The following is a 22330-nucleotide window of genomic DNA, read 5'->3' on the forward strand; positions in this document are numbered from 1 at the left end:
GGGCAGGGCCACACATCAGTTGATCTTTATAACTTGCTCATAATGAGGCATCTGGTTGGCTATATATCAACACTTCCCCTCGTAATCGCAGCATCCTAGCGGTTTGGCACTGTTGGTTCTCTTTTTTGGGGGGGCATCTTCAGGCTGCCCCTCCAGTGCACCGGGTAAATACAATCTAAGACCTGAGCATATAATGCCTGGTGGGTGGTTTTTGGTCCTCAAGGATTACTGAATGAGACGGTTGAAGTGTATGGGGAATCATTTTGACACTGATGCACTTTGCCTTGCATTTGGTTATGGCATCTCCACCCCCCCGGAATATGGGGCAATTTGGTGAATGACTGGGGAAAAGCCAAGGTACTCAATGCTTTCTTTTCCTCAGTAAGGAAGACCTGTAAGACCAGTCTTGAGGCATTCCAGGCCGCTGAGACCAGATGGGAAGCCTGGTGCAGGAAAGATGCACCCTGAGTGGTGGACGATCAGAGCAGCAAGCGCTTGAGCTGAACACACTTGCATTCATGGCACCCGATGGGATGTAGAAACCAATGCCTTTGCCAAGCCACTATCACTTGTCTTGGAAAGGTCACAGCAATCAGCACAGGTTCCTGAAGAATGGAAGAAAGCAAAAGTCACTCTTGTTTTCAAGAAAGGCAGGAAGGAAGACCTGGGGAACTACAGGCAGGTTAGGCCCATCTCAGTCCCTGGGCAGGTGATGGAGCAACTAATCCTGGAAACCATTTACGGATACATGAAGGTAAAGAAGGAAACCAGGAGCAGTCAGCATGGGGAAGCTGTTTTTATACCTGCAGATAACAAACCTCTCTGCAAAGCTGATGTTGGCCGTTTCATCAATGACAAGCCTCTTTGGTAATAATTTGAAACTGGACAGGTATTCTGTTGAAAAAGACTCTGGCAGCTGCATGTGTCCTCTTAGCATAGACACCATCAAGTTTGATCTGTAGTTATTCCTACTAGGAGACTGTGGAAAGCAACAGTACAAAATCTAGACAGTGTCTGTAATTTAGACTTTAAATTGTATGGGACAGTCACTACCGTCTTTGCTCTTCATCTGGGATCGGGTGCCTGATGGATTTCTGCTGTGTGATCAGAAAAACAACAACATAGTGCTACTGTTTTATACATGTCCTGGGATTTCAGGTCCTCAACACACAATTGCCAACTCAGTTTTCACTCTGATTAACTATAGCAGGAGCAGGGGACAGTCATAGGATGCTGCTGGGGTGGGTGACCTTTTCTTTGCACTTCCCTCCCTTCACCTTAAAGTCTTTACATAGCTGTGAGTCTCTTCCTTGTCACTTTGTCATGTCTGCCAGTCCTTGAGTCATTTCTCCTTCTCATCTGACAGAAAATCAGAATTTCCCACAGTTACACATCGGGAAGAGAAGGACCTTTTCAATTGCCCCCGCGCAGAGGCAGGTGTCTCTCCTTGCCTGCCTTTCCCAGAGCCCTGTGCTCACGGGCACCTGTCCAAGCCAGTTAGCAAACCGTCCTTGCCACCAGCTTGCTGCATGGGGCCAACTGCCAGCAGGAGGGAGGTGGAAGCAGCTCATCCCTCTCACACCCGCTGAGCTGCAGCCCCGGCTCACCGGACAGCCGCCCTCACTGGGCTCATTTTTGTTTTCCAAGCTTCCTTTCCAAGAAGTGTTTGCATCTCAACTGAGATTTGAAACCGAAATCCTGCGGCTGTGCATTTCCTCCCGCACTCGAAGCCAAAACGGAGGTGCACCCCTGGGGTGTAGCTGCCCCAGCCTCCAGCTGCTTCAGTGGAGGGCAGCACAGGGGCACCCCGAGCACTTCGTTGTGCCACAGCTGGGTGACTAAGCTGAGGCAGCAAAAGGAGCGCCCTAAAAGGAAGGGGGAAGGTCTCTCCCCGCCTCGGCACTGTGCACCTCCCCACACCCCTCCGGATGATGGCACGCACTCCCTGCCCACGGGTGTGACCTCTGGGCTGAAACCTTCATGCCCCAATGCACAGCTGGAGCTGCTCTCGACACTTCCTCAGTGGCTCTGGCTCAAGTTTTCAAGGGCCACAATCTCAGGATTTACCTAAAAAGCAAATGGCACTACAACTTTCTAAGCAATTTTAGCATTTGCCAGCCTGCAGTGGGTTTTCTACAAACGCATCCCATCTGCTTGCACACAGGAAACCTGTCGCTGAAGACTGCTCAACAGAGTCACCTCCTCGTTCCACACAACTCTGGCCCCCAACTGGAGTCCCCTTCACTCTCCTCTGAGCCTCAACACCAGCAGAGTGTGAGAAGCAAACGATGCTGTTGGCAGCAGCACTCTTGGCCACGGCCACTTGGTCTTGTAAGTCCTTCCTTATTTTCTCTACCTTTCCTCACAGGCATCCATGGCTGTGCTATCAGGCACCTTCCCAGATTCCTGAATTTCAGCTAATGACATCATTTCTCCTCTTTTTTTTTTCTTTCCTAGACGGATTTGCACAAGAAATTCCCGTGCAGAGCCCTGTATCCGTTACCAAGTTCCGAAAAAGTGCACGGATGTCATGTGAAATTAAATCATTAGGGGCAAATTTTGATGGTACTGTCATACACTGGTATCAACAGAAGCAGGGTAAAGCTCCACAGAGGGTACTGTACTTTTCAGGAGGGAAACCTTCAGTTGAAAGTGGCTTTCAAGAGAACAGGTACTTGGTTGAAAAAGTTGCTGGCCAGAGCCGATGTGTTCTTACAATAAAAGACGTAGAGCCAGACGACGCTGGTACTTACTACTGTGCCTACTGGGACCCTCACTGTGGTAGGAACTCAAAGATCATCAAAGCCAAAAACCTCCCTCAACGTCTGAACCACAGCACAGAGCTGTAACTGTGCGGCTCGCACAGTCTCCTCGCTCCATCTGATATGAGCTGCTGAAAGGTCAAACCTTTTTCTGCTACCCAGAAAGAGCAGCTGACCCTGCACAACTGTCCTTTTCAAAGGCTGGGTTGTCATTAGCACTCTGGTCTTCAAACACGCATCTTCTATGTTCAGGGCAAAGGAAGCCTTCACTGCCCTAGGAATGAGCACATCAATACTGGAAACTCACCTGCTCCTTTGGAGCTTGCACAGCCATGGCAGAAGAGTGGTGGCCCTTGAGAGGAGCAAACATTGCATTGACTTTCTAGTCCAGCCACTGCTCTCCCCTAGGAAAGAGAAGGCAGTAAAAGAAAGACAACATGCTAAAGAAAGTACCTTGGTGGTGGGAACTATATGCTTGCCACTGCCTAACACTTCTAAGAAAAAGTTCCCCACTACAGTCTTCCCTGCTGTACGTGTAAGCAACTCTAAGTCCCTGGAAATACTAATTTGGATACGGCAAAAACCCACATGGTCCCGTTTGGATCAGAGACTTACCGTCTCTTATCTACCACAGCCGATGATGCGCTGCTTACAGCCACCCTCTTCTTTCATTTCATGTTAATAGGATAAGTGGGGGTGGGGTGGGGGTGGGGCTGGAAAGAAGGAGATTTGCTGAAACTGTCACATTCAATGGACTTAATTCAAATTTGCTGGGAGTTAGTATATGGCCCTGGGCACAGCAAGCATTTCACAGAGGAGCTTGAGAGGAATAATTTTCGCTTGTGCCTTTAGTCCAGTGGGTGCCTACTAATCAGCTTTTCTTTTCCTCATGGGTAAAATCCTGATTGGATAGCCAAAATGCTGGACCGTCACACAGAACGAGCTATGGGACTCTAGAAGGAAGTTCAGGCAGGGTGCAAATAAACACTAAATACCAGTAGCCACAGGTCTTCAAAGTCCCAAACACAAAGTGAAGCTTAATCAGGCAAATGCTCATTGATTTCACCAAATCCTGTTGGTTTCTTCAGGGCTAGTCAGTGGTGTGATGCACAACTCTCAGCCAGAAGCTGGTCACATGCTCTCACTATTCATAGGATTTCATGGCAGTTTTCTGAAGAGTTTCCTCTTAGTTCAATGAATCGTCCTCATTTTTTTTTGTTTTGTTGCCTTCTATGTGCAGTGGCTTCCAGCATCCATCACTGGTGCACTTGCAGTGCTGCAGTCAGCATGGATGTTTTGCTCAGGGACCGTTCCTTTGCGGTCCTGTCATGGCGTCAGAAAGCTTCCTGAAGTAAACCTCATCCTCATTGGAGCACATAGCATCACTGTGCCCATTTTAGGACAACAAAATTGATGTGGACCATTAAGAGCCCAATCTCCCGTGTTTTCACCACCTCTAGCACACTATGGATGTTTCACAGGGGACCAGCACTTCCTAAGCGTCACAACAGCTGCCCACGGTCTGTTCACAGAGCAAAGCCACATGCAGGAGAGAGCCCCCTTCCCTTCCCCTCCCTTCCCTTCCCTTCCCTTCCCTTCCCTTTTCTCTCTCTACTCCCTCCTCTCCTTCTTCTTCTCTCTTTTTTTCTTCTCTCCCTCTCTCAAGCTGGATGCTTCTCACAAGTGCACTGCAGCATGCACTGGTCTGAAACTCAAAAAAAGTACTAACCTCTCTCCCTGATATGAGACTGAGACTGCAGTCAGTCAGATTTACAAGGTGTCTTTGGATTGCACGAATGCAAGTCAAAATTAGAAAATTTCCCTTCCCTTCCCTTCCCTTTCCCTTCCCTTTCCCTTCCCTTTCCCTTCCCGCTTGCTCTCCCATCCCCACTGCTCCCTGAAGGAGCTCAGGGGACACGCTCCTCTGCCTTAACGCACGACGTCACCACCCAAGGGAGTCCTCCCCTCCTGCCAGGCAGCATTGCTCACTCTGCACCAGGGCAGTTTCCTGCTCCTCTGAGTCTCAAGAACAGCAGAGTGACAAGCAAACATGTTGCTGTTGGCAGCGCTCATGGCCATAGCTGCTTGGTCTTGTAAGTCCTTCCTTATTTTCTTGCTTTTCCTCACACATGCTCACAGTTGTGCTAACAGGCACCTTCCCAAACCCCTGAATTCTAGCTAATGACATCATTTCTCCTTTTCTCTTTCCTAGACGGATTTGCACAAGAAGTTCCTGTGCAGAGCCCTCTGTCTATCACCAAATCTAAAGGGAGTGTACGTCTGGAATGTCACTTGGAAAACAGCTCTGAAGGTTTTGATACCATACACTGGTATCAACAGAAGGAGAATAAAGCTCCAGAGAGGATCCTCTATTTTTCAGGGGCAAAAGTGGTAGTAGATGCCGCCTTCCAAGCGAACAGGTACAGCGTTGAAAAAGTTTTTAGCCGGAAACTGTATATTCTTACAATAAACGATGTCACTCCAGATGACACTGCTACCTACTACTGTGCCTACTGGCACGAGCACCGTGGCGGAAACTCAGAGATCACCTAGACAAATAGCTCCCCAGCATCTCAACCACAAGCAACTTGAAAGATCTCAAATCACTGCCCTTGGCATGGACGAGTTGCCTGGCCTCAGGCACAGCCTATGGTGAAGCTGGACCTGCTTGGTGCTGACATGTCTTGGGAGCATCAGCTGCCAAAAGCTAGAGATTTCAACTGAGCGAGTGCAGAGGGAATGGTGAAAATCCAATACCTAACTCATCTTTGCATTCCATCTTCTGCTCCTTTTTGCTCAAGCATATCTGTGAACTGGTTGCAAGGACTTAAAGGGATATTTTTTCCATATAGTTGTTCCTGGAAATAGGTCAGCAAGTTGTACTGGAGCTCTTCAAAGCCTTTGGCCTGACAAAGAAGACTGAAATAGAGAACTTTAGCCCAAAGGTTTGTAAAATTTTAAGCAAAGAAAAAGGAGTGTATTTTTCTGTTAAAAGTAGCTGTTGGAGGAGAAAGATTTTTTTATTTGTTCCTTATTAGATTTGGAGGCAGGTAATTTTGTTCTTTTTTTTTTTTTTTTTTTGAATTGTGTCAGCCTCTTTCTCCCTCATTCTTGCTTACCAACATCTGTGTTTCGCTACTGTTCATCATAGTATTGGTGTACCTGAATTACCCAAAAAGCCAAAGGTGGAGTTAATAAAGCTAGTACCAAAGAAAAGAGCTTCCTATATTTAAGACCACCTTTCCATATTTAAGCAATGCAGCCCTCCTAGGCATTGCCTGCTGACCTTCACTGCCTGCAGAATTCATCCACAGAGGTTTTCCTCTACCACCAAGACTCTGCTTGATATTTTCCTTTACTGTGGGACCCTGATACTCTCCTCACATGGCTCATTGAAGTCTAACTCATTAAAGAATATTAGTCTGATAGGAAGAAAAAAAATGACACAATTTCTAATGTATATTAGGTCTCCAAATGGCTGCAGGTCAGTTTTGTCCTCCCCGCATTTGCAAGCCCAGATCACGCAGGGGAGTTAGACAAGCTGTCTGCAATACACAGTGTTTCACTCTGTTTCTTCTGATGAGACCTCCCAGCTACTCACTGTTGTAACCACGATCCAGCAGCCCCAGCAACTGCAGGTGAGATGGTGGTGGCCTCCTCTATGAGTCTAAGGACATGGCACAAAAAACACCGGTCAGCAACGTTCTCTATCTACACCACTCCTGCCACTGCTTTGTGGTTGCGATTACGATGTTCCTGCCCAGGAGCCTTCAGAGTAGACGACTGCTTTTTTTACACCTACTTCAACTGAACGACCTTCGCTCTCAGTCCAGTTCCTCCCTCTCACCACAAGCTGTAATTTCATAACGCGGTTTTGCAGTTGGTGTGCCACACGAGATCCCAGAGGCACTCAAACTCCATTTCTTCTGAATGGCAAACGAAGCATGCAGGCTGTAGCGGTGACTCCTTGGACATTATCTTGGGCTGTTTTATAAGAAACCCATGGGCAAAGGAAAAACCTCCTTCTCCCACCAGCTCGTATGTGAAAAGCTGCTGGTGAGCTGCTGTTGCAGAGCCTGGAGTGATTCCAGGAGATGGGCAGACAATAACCACGTACTGGGGGCAGAAAAGGCAACCTGCAGCACATGGACACCTTGCATGGATACCACAAGCACCTTTGCGATCCTTGTGGTGCTGGATCTCTCTCCTCTCCCTCTGCTGAATTGCATTAAGACAACTAAGAATGAACTCCATGCTCGTTGTACTTGATGTCACTTTATTGTAGGTGAGAGGGTGTGTACCCCCTTGGGAAAGAGCAGGATTGTCACCTGAAGGTATGGGGTTTCTATCATGCACAACCCTGTGCATCTATTTGTGTGTCTAAAACTGAACAGAAACCTTCGCCTAATTCGTAGGCATGAAGCAGAGGGGTTATTGAAGAAATCTGCCACGCTTAGTAAGAGAGATTTGCTCTGAAGGGCATTAGATATTAGCTGAACAGCCAGAGGCAAGCCTGCACATCCTCCCAGCAGTCAAGGGCCAGGCCTTCTCACAGTCTCCCGGCGCTTATTGGGAAAAAGATGGGATTTTCTTCAGCAGTGGCATAGCAAGCGAGCACATTGACTTATTGCAAAGTCAAAACATGGCGTGGATCATTTGGATCAAATACTTCGGCACAGGAACCAAGCTGGTTGTCTCTGGTAAGTACCGTTATTACTGACCTGATTTTTCACAGTCATTTGGGTTCTTGGATAATTAAGAATTGAAGGTGGTAGGAAAACTAATTTCTGCCCGATAAATCATGCTTTGTCTGTGAACTGTGTGTGGTGCCCCAGTTGGGTGGGTTGAAATGCAATAAATAAGTATTTTGACCTACTGAATAGAGAGATTGCCTCTAGAAAGATTACTGAATACTTCTCAAGGACAGTGGATGGACAAATGAGAAGAGGTAAAAATTTAGATATTGGTGTGGTCTCCTTCTTGCTCTGGCAAAGAAAGGTGAACTGGTTCAAAGTTCACTCTCAGAACAAGCAAGTGAGAAATACAAACAGTCTTTTATTGATAGAGGTAGTTCAGTCTAAGTTGATTGGGAAGGAAAATTGCCTGGAATGTAATAAATTTCTAGTCCCTGGCCCTACTGAAAGGAACAGATTTACTTTTGCATTTGTATTATCCTGAATCGTGGTGAAGCTATGTGATCGACAGGATGAGTGCTGGATGGGTGTAAAACACACAGCAGTGCCTACAGTATGCTGCTCAGAAAATACATCATATTATCAAGGTGACAATAATTAAGTCAAACCATAAGAAGCAGAGAGCAGTTACAGAAAAATGTTCTCTGCTGCAATTTGCAGCTTCACTCTCTCTGTAGAGGCAGCTGCTTCTGCCAAAAAGACAACAGCGTGACCACTTACTAAAGGCAGGAACTTACTTACGGGTGTCAGTAAGTTGTGTTTAGGAAATGGACTTCCCATTTCAAAGACAGGCTTCAAAACATGAGTTTGATGGAACTTTACTTAAGGGACTTTCACAGAATAAGTAATTCACAAGCTAGGACACTTAGAAAAAAATACATTTACCTGTACATTTAAATAAACAAATAACTACAGTTATTTATAACTACGGTTATAAAATAAGCACAGCACTACTCTCTTCTCAAAAAACGCTGCATTTAAAAACGTGAACCTTTTACTCCCTACAACAATCCAAGTACTTCTAAGAACGGTACTCTGGTCAAAAACCCAGCTGTGGCATTGGGCCGGATCTATCAGCCGCCTCTAAGCGAGGGAGCTGTCGGGTAAGCCACGCGAGAGAAGCGCAGTGCAAGAGATATTGCTAAGCAGCATCAGACTGTGGGATGCTGATATCAAAATATTCGGAAGTGGAACTAAACTTATTGTTTCAAGTAAGTACAAAATGCAAAACTTCACCATTTCTGAAATGCTTTTCCGTACAGTTAGACACTGGCAGTGTGAAGCGCTCTGCTGTTAGAGCTCCTGCGAGTTTTAACCCTCCTGAATGCTTTACAGGATTTTCTTCTTACACAGCATTTCCGTATAACAAATGAACACAATGACTGTAACGCATGGAACACAGTGCAGTTGTTTATCTATTTATGTATGAAATGGGGCAAACACAACAGCTATTGCAGCACAGATGGATAACTAACCCCATCATTATTTTATTTTTCAAGATGAATTTAAATAAGCTAAAGATGACATTCAGAGTACTGGAAAGTGCTTTTGTCTTTAAATTTACATATTCAACCTTTGTGATATTTCTAATTCCTTCTGAAAGAAAAGTGTCAAACCTCTGGTTACTCAAACTCTTTGAAAAGCAAAGTGTTTTCCTTTGGGTCTATGTCTGACTCTAGCAAACGAAAGGAGTTCTCTGAGATACGCCCAGAACTGTCTGAAGAGACACGTAGTTGAAGGGCTGTTCTCCCTTCCTAGCTTCTGCAGAAGCCACTTACTATCAGCTATTACTATTATTAAGGAATAATGCCAAACTCAGAATGTTTTGACGTATTTCTCAAAATCCTTTTGCTTCAATTAAACTTCAGGTGCTTTAATACTCGCCTGTGATTTGGCTCAGCTAAGCACCCAAGATGAAAACAGTTTGTCTAACTTCGGCCATCGTAAAATGGCATGTCTGGTTAGTGGGAGGTTCGATTCCCGTCCACACAGGGTTTTGCTTAAGGTTACCGACAATAAAAATACTGGTCGAGGTTCTTATTCTGCTCAGAGCTCAGCATAATGTTCACCAGTTCTAGGTCTGATTTGGGGGGGGTGTATAAGGAGTAAACTACTTGGCCAGCATGTGATCAAACAGATCCTCCGCTGATGCTGGCTCTCGCCAGGAAACAGAGACAGAGCCAAGGTCCTCAATCTGCGCCAACTGTCTAAACTTGCAAAAGACTAAAATTAGTTGAAATGAATCCTGTCCATTTAACAACATCCACGCCCTAAAAAAAATCCATACATTTTTTTTTAGTTTAGTTTAGGCGACTGCTCATTTTTTTACTTTTCTAGAGCCTAAAAATTGCTTATACATCAAATCTGATTTTCTGTAAAGAATGCGATTTACCCTTATAAAGAAAACAGAGCTGCACTGTTATTGCAAAGACTTTATTCACTGTGCGTGCTTCCTACTACAAGGTGTTTGGCTCCAAAACAAAACTCATTGTGTCAGGTAAGTTACGTGTTCTTTTCCATACAATAAGCTATAGGAGCTTGGGGTGGACATTTAGTGTGCCAGAGGGCAGTCAGCCTGCTCAGAGCCTGAGGCAGCACCATCCCTCAGCTCTTCATTCCTAGAGTGAGCCGTGTTGTATTTGTGAGGCAGCGGTTTAGGATCACAGACATGTCTGAAAAGGGGCTATTTTAAGCCACTTTTGATCATACTTGTCCTCGGAAATGTGGTGGAAAATAGCCTGTAGTAGTTTCCAGAGCCCTCGTTCTTTCCTCCAGCTGCACTGAAGGCATAGGCAGGAAATCAAGCAGCTGTGAATGAAACAAAAAAGAGAAAACTTCTTCCCAAGACAGATACAAAGAGCAATATGCAGCAGCCATTGCCTAAATTCTTTTTGAATTAGGCTAGTAAAAGTGAAAGAACTTGTCTGTAATTATTTCTGTCACGTACACGGCACTTTGGCAGTAGAAATAAATTAGAACCTCCAAATGCTCTTCGTATTGTTTGATAACACGCCCATGAAGAAGTGATCCAGTTTTTTGCCTTTCCTGCCGAGGCATTTACTTTAATGGAAAGCAGAGGACAAAAAACTTCTTTTTCCCATTAAATGTGCTTCAAACACCCTAATCCCGGAGTAAACAACTACACAAACACGAGGCAGAGGAACTCTTGCTACCAGCTGTTTTAAACCTGGCTAAATACATAAATGTATATTAGCGTATCAAGCAAAGACTGGTTTTAATGATTTATGTCAGAAAGAGTAAGTCATAACCGTAATTCAATAGAAATAGCCGTGTCAGGAAAAGCCTGTTGTTTTTAGAGGAGATCCTTACCTTATTACTCAGGTATTTCCATGCTTTGAGCATCTACAGTTTAAAATAAATTATATTCAAGCACCACTGTAATTCTGTGGGACTTTTTCTTTACGTGGCCAAGGCTTCTGACCAATTAATAGAGTAGAAGGGCTCTTAAGATCAGGCATTTCATCACAGCTTGTCTTGTCAGAGGTGGCTATCCAACATCTGCTCAGTAAGTTACTCCTAATGGAAAGGGATGGGGAAAACCAGGACTTGGGATCAGTGACCTTAATTCAGCTGAATCATCAGGGTTTGAGCTTGAGCAGGATCTTTTCCCAGATCTGTACTGAAAGAGTCAAATATAGAAAGAGCCAAACACCCACCAACTTGTAATTAACTTGGCTTTGTTCTTGTTGGTCTCTTTTAATTAGTTCTGACCGAAAGAAAGTCACTCGAGACTTACAATAACGCAGGTAACAGAAGGGCTGAGGTTTGAGAGACGGGTTTGGCGCTTGCATGTGGTGGAATAGATGAGTTTTCAGAAGCTTACAGCAGAATGGCAATATTAATCCAACACAGACTGGCGATTCAGGATTCTACTAGAAGTATCTTTCCAGGGAATTCAGTCACTCACAAAGCTGGAACAGGGAAGCCAAGACTGAACCAAAGACTGAACCAGTCTCTGCAGATCCAGTTTGTTCTCTCCAGCACAGAAGCAGTGGCTTGCCCAGCCAGCACGGGGCTGGTTTCCCTCTGCCATCTCTTCTGCTACAGCTGCAGCTGGGTCTCCCTGGCAACTCACAAGCATATCGCTGAACTTATGTTGAAGTGATAAAAAGAACACTCTACCAACATTTCTAGGAAGTCATTTCATAGCAGAAATTATGGCTGCAATATTTGATTTCTTCAAATGCTATGTATCTCCTAAATATTACTGCAGTATCTACCTTTTTTCATTAAATGCATTGGAGTTCAAAAGCTACAGTTATTTTATGTAATTATGTATCTTACAAAAATATGTCATCTAAAGATAAATAATACTTTAATTTATTTCTACATTTCCTGAAGATGTATTAAACTGACTTCCTGCCCTTTTAAAATAAAATGGTGCAGATTAATGTATGCATTAGTTTGCATTAGTATTTCTTTTAATCAGGAAAAACATGAAGCCCTGAATCAAAACCCAGTAGAACTGGAAGCCCAGTCAATTGCTAAGGCTGAAGGATAGAGTTGTAGGACATGAAGCTGGTGAAGGGTCTGGAAAGCAAGTCTCACGAGGAGCAGCTGAGAGAACTGGGTTGTTTAGTCTGGAGAAAAGGAGGGTGAGGGGAGACCTTATTGCTCTCTACGAGGTTGCAGCAAGGTGGTGGTTGGTCTCTTCTCCCATGTAACAAGTGACAAGAGAGGAAGCGGCCTTAAGTTGTACCAGGGGAGACCTGGGATAGATATGAGGAAGAATTTCTTTACAGAGAGGGTTGTGAAGCATTGGAACGGGCTGCCCAGGAAGGTGGTGGAGTCCCCATCCCTGGAGGTGTTTAAGAGCCCTGTCGATGTGGCGCTGAGAGACATGGTTTAGGGACCCTGGCAGCGCAGGGTGAACAGTTGGACTCGGTGATCTTAAAGGTCCCTTCCACCTAGGTGATTAAGTGTGATTCTGTGACATAAATATGGGAAGATGTGGCCACTCAAAAGAAATCTGCGGAGTGAGAGCCTCTTACCATGATTAATATTAATAGGAGCATTTGCTAACAGCTTTAAAGCATCGAGGAGTTCATGGGCATGAAGATGAATTCAGTATCCGATTCTTTTAAGGCGATGTTCAGAACCAGGTTTCAGGGTGATTGTTCCTCTGCTATCCTAAAGCCATGGCCCAAAAAGACCAGCTTGAACTGGTGACAGCACACAGCACTAGGGTATATGATCACACACAGAGGCACACGCACAAACATGTAAATGCATTATTTTGCATGTTGTCAGGGTGGTAACCCTTACCATTCCCCACACTTCCCATGGAAATGTCAGGGGATGCTGAAGGAGTCTCAGTCTAGAAAATTACAAATCTCAGGTGTGCAGGATCTGCTTAAGTATTTCAATGATTTCAAATGCCCACTGTTAAACTAGGGCCCCATCCTCCATTCTCTCAGTGTTCCAAATCCTTAGGTTTTGTGCACGTTCAAGTTATTTATTTAAACCTAAAAGACTAATGTAAGTGAAATCTGTTGTGAGCAAACACAGGTTCATCCTTCCGTCATCTTGTAAGGAAAGTTTTAATTATAGAAATTAGTGTCAAAAGAAACAGGGGCGCTTCAAATAAGAAGATGAGGCTGGGCTGGGGCACAAAAGGAGGTGTCAAAAACATCAGACTAGGTGGATTTTTGCAAAGCACTTTTATGCGGTGTTTCTTACCAAGTCTTCGGAACTGGCACAAAGCTCATTGTTTCTGGTAAGTTTTTTTGTATCTGAGAAAATTTGCCTCATTCTCATAATCCAAAACCTAGAGGAGATGAAACGTGATATGCTAGTTTGAAATTACAATAGAAGTTAAAATGCAGATTTAAAAGGGTAATTCAGAAAAGTGATTCTTTGTGGTGGCAGAATTAATTTCTTTATCACCCAAATACTTGTATAAGAGAGGTCAGGGTCAACTCTAGGACTTCATAAAAACCACAAATTGCTGCTGTGTAACTTCTTTCAGATACTCAGGGGTACATCAGGTCATTCCCTTGTGCAAAGCTTACTGCAGGGTCAGGGTAATGCAGAAATGGAGTTGCAGGTCCCCCCCTGGCCTTGGAGCAAGAGGAATAGAGGTGCTATGCAGGGAAAATATTGCGAGAACCAAGAGATCCCCTAAACCACGGCTGAAGCTCTGCATCTCTCTTTTTGGTCAAGGGGAAGGTCTTTCCCCGTGGATTTGTCCTAACAAAGCTGATTCATTTCAGACGAGAGGAACTGAGCTCTCTTGGATGCACCACAGCCCTCATTAGCTGCAGGCAGACAATAAATAATCAGAATATTAAAATGTGGGGAGAAATGCTGGACCTTTGGAAATGTTGCCAGTGGTTTCAATGTTGGTAGGATTTCATGTGGGATGCATGTGGTTTTCCCTGGGGAGAATCAGCATACAGCCATAGACGGACATGTGGTGTTTCCTTTTGGTACTGACTACCTGCAATAGTACCGCGTAGGCAAGAACAGCCAGATTTGAGGGTGAACAGCCCTGATCCCACATCCATTTAAGTGATTACAGTAACCTCAACATGCAGAGAATTAGCACCAAAATGAGTAAATGCCTCTCCACCAGGCTTGAGAGGAGTCAAGGCTGGTCAGGACCACCTTTCATTCAGTTAAACATTGGACTAGCATGTGTGTATTTTTAAATCATGTGGTCAAAACCACTCACCATCCCAGAAAAAAATATATAATTTTTCTAGAAAAATTATCTAGAGGAAATATGGTAACTCAGCCAATGTTCCGTACAACAGTTCCAGTTTGTTTCAATATTTTTTTAAACAAGCGGTGGCAAAGATTAGCTTGAACCTGAATTTAAAGAACGTACCACTAAGGGCTCTTTGGGAATAGCAGCATTAGCTGAGATTGAACTCAGAGTTTCTACATTCACGTGGCCAAATTAATAGACTCTTACTGTTCATATGATGGTTGTTAGATCTGACCCTTGTCTGGCCCAAATGTCCCAAGCAGTTTTGGTAAGGGAGTGTACCAGTGTGGTTTAGGAAAGATATTTGGTTCTGGCACAAAACTCATCATCTCCAGTAAGTGTTTTCAAAGACTTATCTTTTGAAGTTTTGTAATGGCAAAGCTTTGGGGTCGACAGCTCTTTAAGGTCCTTGGGGAGGCTCACAGTAGGTCAGGACTGTTCTATGTTATTACAATAATAATGTCTGAAGTCGCTGGCAAGCAGGACAAGAACGCTGTTGATGAGCTGAGTGTGCTGAGTGCTCTCAGCTCCCAGTGACTTCAGGGGGAAACGCAGGAGCTTTGAGCATCAGACAAAATTACTCCATTTTGTCGGATCATCCAAGTAATGAGAATTAAAATTTCAGCATAAGAACAAGTTGATCGTACTTATAAATCTTATTTATAGATACTTATAAAGATGCTTTAGAGGAGTTTCATTAAGAAAACATTTAATGGTTAATCTATAAAAACATAGCTTTTGAACCCAAATTCATTAATAGCTCATTGATTACAACCCTAACTCCGGAATTTTATTTGCATGATGTTTTGCAGGCTCACTGCATTATTACAAGAGAGAAAAGCTAGATTTTAGCTTAGGAAGTACCTGCACATGCTTATGTATAATTTTAAAATGTAAGAACTACGTACTTCTTCAAACCTGCCTTAGAAAACTGTTTAACAAAGTAAACAGCAAAATTTTTGAAAGTTTGACTAAAACAAAAATACCACGGAAGTTCATGACTTTAAAATTCTTCAGAAAGGATCAGATCATTCGCCCAGAAAAGCCAGTGCAATCTCACACTGACTTCAGCGACTTCACAGATCGCCTGAGAACACAACCAAATCTACAGCCAATTCCACAAGTTTTCGTCCCTCCTTCCATAAGCACACCTGCAATTTATGGAGATTTTTCCTTCCCCCCACACAAACATGCATCTACGTGTATCTGTGCAAAACTTGATTTGTTCAGTTCTCCACTGCCATCCGTCACCCTCTGTGCGCAGACGAGGCTCTCTCGTCCATGCCCACCGTTGCAGATATTCAAGCAATATGTTTCCTCGGTATTGTGATATGATTTAAGCGTTTCATTTAGGCTAAGCGACCAGGATCTTTTTATGGTAAATGGAGAGACACTGGCAATTCCGGAGGTGGAAATTATTCCATCGTAAAAGAAGTCTCTAAAATGGGCTGGGTGAGCTAGCAGCTGGAAGCATCTCTCTCTGCCTCTCTATTTGGATTTGATAATCCAAGAGAAGAACACTGAAATTTTAGCCTACTGAAATCAGTCAGGGTCACTTACTAAGCTTTGAATATCTAGAAGAAACATCTGAAACAGTCATGAGGCTTTGAGGAGTGCAACATCATCGGGACATCACGATCTTCTGAACATATAAACTCTGGAACTAATAAACCATTTTAGAAATCAGCTTCATCTTGTATCTCTGGGAGGATGGATGCATAGAAAACACAAAATTAACCCCTAAATTAATGTTAGAGAACCATAAATGAGGGAAATTCATAATGCAAGGGTTATATTTTTGAAGGTAGACAGCCTTATGCTTTGGTCGTCTTTGTTTTTAAACGGGGGTACGAAATACTCCAGAGAATGCCTAAGCTGGTTTAGGGGGGATGCAATGTGAAGAGTGCTCTAGGACAGCCAGGACATTTAAAGAGAGAGGAAGGTTTCTGACAAAAATACATGCTTATATTAACGCATTTTCTCCCAATGCATGAAAACGACGCCACTCAGCCAGACCACGCTGCAAACCCTGTGCACAAAGCTGCTCAAATTCAGTGGCAGAGATGTACATAGGAATTTAAAGAGAAACAGTGGTGTAAGGAGACGAACACCAAAAATCTCTCTGCCGTCTTAAAAAAATTAGTTTTAAACAGTACCTTCTAAGTAAGAAAAGTCAGTTTTGAAAACTGCATCTAGTCCTCACATGCAGTTAAGCACAGACAAAAATGATTGTCCATGAGCACTGCTCACTTTTCATTTAAAATATATTCACGTATGTTCCCACCGAGCACGTTCACAAAGCACATCACCCATGGCCACCCTGGTATGGACAGATGGGCTCTTTGGATACAGAAAAGTTACCTAGATATAGCATGTTCTTCTACGTTAGTTCAGTTTTGGTTTTTCCTTTTCAGATGTGTTAATTCAAATGTTTAAACAAATCTAGTATTAAGGGAATGGCATTGTCAGCCTTTGGGGTACAGAGCGTTTTGTGACTCAGTTTTCCTGTCTTTATCAAGATCTTCACCTGGAAAATACACAGAATTTATTAAAAAAAAAAGCAACAATAAATTTTTGTTGACTATTTTCCAAAAAAACCTGCCACAAAATTAACACAATATTTTAAAAATTTAATCAGATATAGCAGGTGTTCATTAATTAGCAGTGGGGACATAAAACTGCAAGGATTTGGAAGGTAGGTGGTCTGCCTTGAACATTCTGTGGACATAGCCAGAGAAAAAACAATTTTCACATAGTTGCTTTTGCATAAACATTATAAAGCAATATTAAACTCCTCTTATCAAATAACTGAACAAAGCTCTTTCAAGAACTCTTACTATTATCTAATAATTGTCAAAGACCTGTGCAGACAGATACCCTTTCTGGCAGCAGTACTGCTTGGAAGGCTCTCACATAGTCACCTCAAGCTTCCTAACTCAGTTTCAAGGGAGATTATTAACATCTTCAATGACATTTCAGTTTCTAATGTTTCTCAAAAATCATTTTCCAAACATTTTTGAGGTTTCTAAGGTTTTAAATTACCAGACTTACATTTGTTTTTCTAATAAAATACCCAAGAAATCTTGCGTGAGGTATTTATGAATCTCCTCTGCTGTTAAAGCGTAGACCCAGCCTACCCTAGTCTTCCTCTATCAGATGTGCTGCTTGGCAAGAAGCATAAACGAGGCAATTTAGATGTTAGTGTTCACTAAACAATTTAGGACTTAAATAATGTTTCTCCATGCACATGGCACAGTATCAAAGTTTAGATCAAACATTCTCCGGACTGTGGAAGTCTCTATATTGCCTAAACAAAAATTAATCCAGAATATTTGAATTGAGTCTTGTCTTCTGAATTTGTACCAAACTCATAAAAACCTCTATTCATTTCAGTTGTCTATAAAATAACACATTTAAAAATAAGGTTAAAAGTTGTATTTTCTGTTCCCAATTATTCTAAATAATGTTGTAACTGGTTCTGACCGAAAATCAAAACTTGCCATTTGGGTCCATTGACACAATATTGATCATAAAGCGTGTTTGAACGCCGGGTTTGTCCAGCTCGCCAAACACTTATTTTTACTTCAGGGATGGAAACAGCTGTAATTCGCCCATCCTATTACCCGAGGTTTTTTTCATCCATGAGACTTTTCTATTCCAGTCCTAAGTATTTCATAACAAATTAGAGAGCTAAAACATCTGTTAATAAGACATTTAAGTTGTTGCTCTCCAGAATTTGTATCTTGTGGCTGTGTGTTTATTTTATTTATTGGTGTATTTATTATTGATCTTCCAGCTCTTTATTTTGTTCATTTTTTTCCTCCAATAACTTATCCAGACAAAGCAAATTCTGCACCGACAAACGCTGAAATCCTGCAGACGGAACATGGAAATCAGATAACCTATGTTTGCCTGATTGAGAAATTCTACCCAGAAGTTATCCGGGTGAAATGGACCGATGACAACAAGAAGGAGGTGACAGACAAAGTAGTGAAAGGAGATGCTTGGAAGGCCACAAAAGAGGATGAATACTCAATCAGTAGCTGGTTAACTGTGCCAGCAGAGAACAAAGGCAAGAATTATAACTGCGAATATGAGCACGAAGCCCAACAGGGTTTGCTGCCGACACAAGGTATATACTACCTCTGAAAAAATTCACTCTGCGTTTTATTAGAGACATCATGTATTTTTATAGACACCACTTTTTCTTTCAAATAGAACTATAGAAATAATCTTTCCTATTACCGTTCCTGAGAGCATCCGTGCTCCTTGACACAACGGTATCTAAGATACCCATCCAGGGAAACTACCAACGTTTCCCGAGTACAGGCACCCCAGCCTGTGCTATGCTCCCCAAGTGAACATCCCTTTGTAATAGGACAAGAGCAGTTCTTGAGCCTCACCAGGTGTAAACTATCACAGCTCCAAAGGGGCTGCACTGAGCCCTGGCGGTTACTTGGCATTCTACGGGAGTCTGTGAACACAGTATTACCTTGCCCTTTGTAATAGGACAAGAGCAGTTCTTGAGCCTCACCAGGTGTAAACTATCACAGCTCCAAAGGGGCTGCACTGAGCCCTGGCGGTTACTTGCCATACTACGGGAGTCTGTGAACACAGTATTACCTTGCTGTTACCTGTGGCTTACAGCTCTAAGTCCCTCTGACACACCCTGACATTAGCCACAGCTATAAAAAAACCTAGAGAAGTTAAGAAAAAGGTTGCTGGGGATGTAGAGCCAAGATTAAATATAGTACTTACTCATAATCCAATAATAGCGAGGTAATAACCACGTATGAAAATGAGATACCTCATTTAATTGTGGAAATTGAAAGGAGAATCTGAAGGAAAACACCATTTTAAAGAAAAAGGCAACCTATGATCAATGCAAGTTGTTTAAATCATGGTAATATCTCCAAGAAAAGCTGCCTACATTGGTTTAGGTACCAGTACCGACCTCTGTTCGACTTACTATAAATTAATGTAACTCCAATGAGAGAGAGCATAGCCATAAATAACAATTACATCTCAAACTTCAGAATACATTCTGACAAAAATTTGCTTTCAGTTTATCTAGATGGAGGATTCAGAGATGTAATATGTAGGTCTTTAAGCCCATGTATCAATGCATACAAACACCATATCAGGAACAAACACAAACTTGCTGCTTCAAGCAGAAAAAGGGTTTATTTTAGAGAACAACCACCACCAAAATGGCAAATTCCCAACAGGGGAACTTTAGGTCATACTCTGCTCAAGATTATTCTTTAGTGTTGAGCAACCATTAAATATCAGACTAATTGGGATGCAAACTGTTCTGCATTTCTAACAACAGTATGTCGGGAAGGCAGACAGACTCCAGCTACTTCAGTGACAAGGTCGGGTCGTCAAACTGGCTGCAGCTCCAAATAAAAGAGACTCTGCCCAGGAACAGCCTCATGGGCACGTCCCTAAAAGGGCAAAGGCAAACCTCCCACTTTCAGCAACAGACCCCCAGTCACCTCTCCGCCAGCATTTTCCTCCAGATTCTCTCTGCGAATGAATCCTACCTGTGAACACCTGCTCTGCAGGCAGGTCTTAAAGACTGTTTTAGTTGTTTAATACTAACTTTCCATTTCACTGTTGCCGCACTGCCTCTTTTTTTCACTATTTCTCAATTCATGTTTCTTAAAATTAAAGAAAAGTCTAACTGGGGCATTGAAACTCTCTTTCCAGTGTTACATGTCACAGAGGCCACTCCTCAGGAATGCATCACAGAAACGTATCGTGGAAACGGCACTGTTTATAACAGAGGTAATTAAACTGTATTAAAATGTGGGAAAGGGATGACATCATGCAAGAGTTAGTTACTGCTAAACATGTCATAATATCATGAAAATGATCTTTCTAAACGGCTTACAGGAAACCTTTTAGGTCTAGGTCTGTAACTTAAAAATGCTTTAGTTCTGAACTAACTTGTGTTGAGAATTAACTTGTGTTACGACCTATAAGAAGGGGCTTTCCTACCTTTATTAGGTTTCTCAGCATGCTACAGATGCTGTTCAGGCTACTAGGTTATTAGCCTACATTAGGTGACGCTTTTTAACACACCTGAAGTAGTTATGCTCAAGCTTCAGATGACGAAGCCTAGCAATCGCCCAGCACTTTGGACAAATAAATTTTCTTTTAGCTTGAACAGGTATTTAGGAAGAATCGTGAGTACTTATGTTGAAAAAATCCAACACAAAGTGGTGCTACTGGTAATCAGTGCTGGAAGCACTTGAAGTTCTTGCCTTTGCAGGGAGTATTAACCCAATGGTGTTGAGAGGCAGCCTAGTGCCAAGAAACCTGCTCAGTCTAGAACTTCTTAGCAGTGAGAACCCGTCAAAGGACAGTCAGACACTGTATGTGTTTATACACTGTCCACTGGCATCAATGTCATTGCAGCAGTAAACAGGCTACACGGTCCCAGCCCTGCCTGTCTGTTAGGAGCTGTACAATACTGACACTAAACAAGGCTCTTCTGTCTTACATTTGTTACAGATCACTTAATGCACAGGACAGCATATTTAGTGTACCTCATCCTTCTTCTGAAGAGCTCCATGTACTATCTCATCGTACTCTTCTTCATCTACAGAACGTGGGCGTCAACCAGGCTCCAAGGAAAGAAAGCATAAGCGCTGGTTTAGGCTTACAAAACCGGCTTCAATTCGCTTTGCTACGTACTTATCCGTAGAGACTCCCCTGTTCTCAGTATTATATGTAAACAAAAACAGGGAGAAAAACCAATTCCAAAATAATTATCTGGTGTTAGAGCCCAGGGCTTGTTTTGCTTTACTGCTACTGTTTTTACATCAGCCTGGTTTTCCTAATTTTTCTGAGTACTGAACTGAGGTGGGTAATAAGAGTAAGGTTACATACCTTTGATTTTAATCCAAAGTCCCTTTTGCAAAATGAGGAGGGTACTCATGTCAGAAGCAGTTTTGCATGCAGGAGTTTAGAGGTGAACAGGGCTTTTGGCGTATAAAGGACAGATGTGTTTTGTCATTGTGCTTAAGGCTTAATTAGGAGAATTTTGCGCTGTGAATTGACAGGTATGTTCATTTTTATTTTCAATGATTTATTGCAGCTCATGTATCCACTAAATCAGCACTTAAATATTCTGAAGTGATGTATGCTTTAAGAGCCAAATAAACACAATTTTTAAAAGTGAATATAATATTTTTGAGTGAAGATGTTAGATGAGCATAAAAGCAACTCTAAGGTGCACACGTACAGGAATGAGAGAAAGCCACCAGGCACCACAGCAGCAGAGTGACACTGACTGAAAAGCTGCATGCTGTGTTTTCAAACAAAAGAAAACGATTGTAACGATCACAAACACCACCATGTTTACAGATACCTTTCTAAGCTGAGCAAAACCTTAAATCTGAAGTTTTGGTAGAGCAAGTTTTTTTCACAATAGAGGAAAAACTCTAAGATGTTGGTCTTTGAACTCTTCGTCTCCAAGTTCCACAAATCAGTTCCTTTCAAATTTCTGTGAAAAAATCGGAAGTAGGCATATTGGGGTAAAGCATTTGCTCAGTTTGGGGCAAAACCCTGCCCTAAGTTTGAAGACGAGTGCCTGCAGCATTTATACTCTCTGTGTCTGTAATGATGTGGAGGGCAATAAAAGCTTTCTTCTGGGTGCATTTGTGAAGCCTGTGTTTGTTCTCCAGCATTTCCACAGCACGTACCAAGGTGTCTAGAAGTCCTGATTCATTTCTCTGTTTGTACAAATTCCTCAGGAAATCAAAGAACCTTCAAACCATCAGTTTTCTGTTTTTCAGTGTACTACACAGGAACACTTGTACGCAGAACAATAAAAGCTAGCTCATGACATCTTTCTGTTGAAGAGCTAAACCAAGCCGGGGGGAATGTGGTGCTGTTACTCTAGAACTGCCTTCTAGGGCTCATGCCATCGCGAGGGAAGGAGAACAGAAGCCTGGCTCGGTTCTAACAACCACAGCTATTTTACTAATACTATATCTTACATGCTATTTTACAATCTGCATATTGAAGCAAATACAACTTAGTCCTGCCTTCAATGTCACGTTACTCTGTACAGCGGAGAAAGAGGTGACATCTAGTCTTTAGTCAAACTCTGAGTACCAGCTACTGTCCCATGC

General features: G+C 42.8%; 1 protein-coding gene across 1 annotated transcript; it reads left to right on the forward strand.

The window, feature by feature from the left end:
* The first annotated feature begins 2288 nt into the window (after window positions 1-2288).
* Window positions 2289-20839, forward strand: LOC104499574. Its single transcript, XM_010143096.1, has 6 exons — window positions 2289-2331; window positions 4975-5292; window positions 13161-13193; window positions 18025-18318; window positions 19863-19976; window positions 20706-20839. Exons 1-6 carry the CDS (start codon window positions 2289-2291, stop codon window positions 20837-20839), a joined length of 936 nt encoding a protein of 311 aa, XP_010141398.1.
* Window positions 20840-22330: the final 1491 nt, after the last annotated feature.

This window comes from Buceros rhinoceros, unplaced genomic scaffold, assembly GCF_000710305.1.
Source record: "Buceros rhinoceros silvestris isolate BGI_N320 unplaced genomic scaffold, ASM71030v1 scaffold1309, whole genome shotgun sequence".
Lineage (NCBI taxonomy): Eukaryota > Metazoa > Chordata > Aves > Bucerotiformes > Bucerotidae > Buceros > Buceros rhinoceros.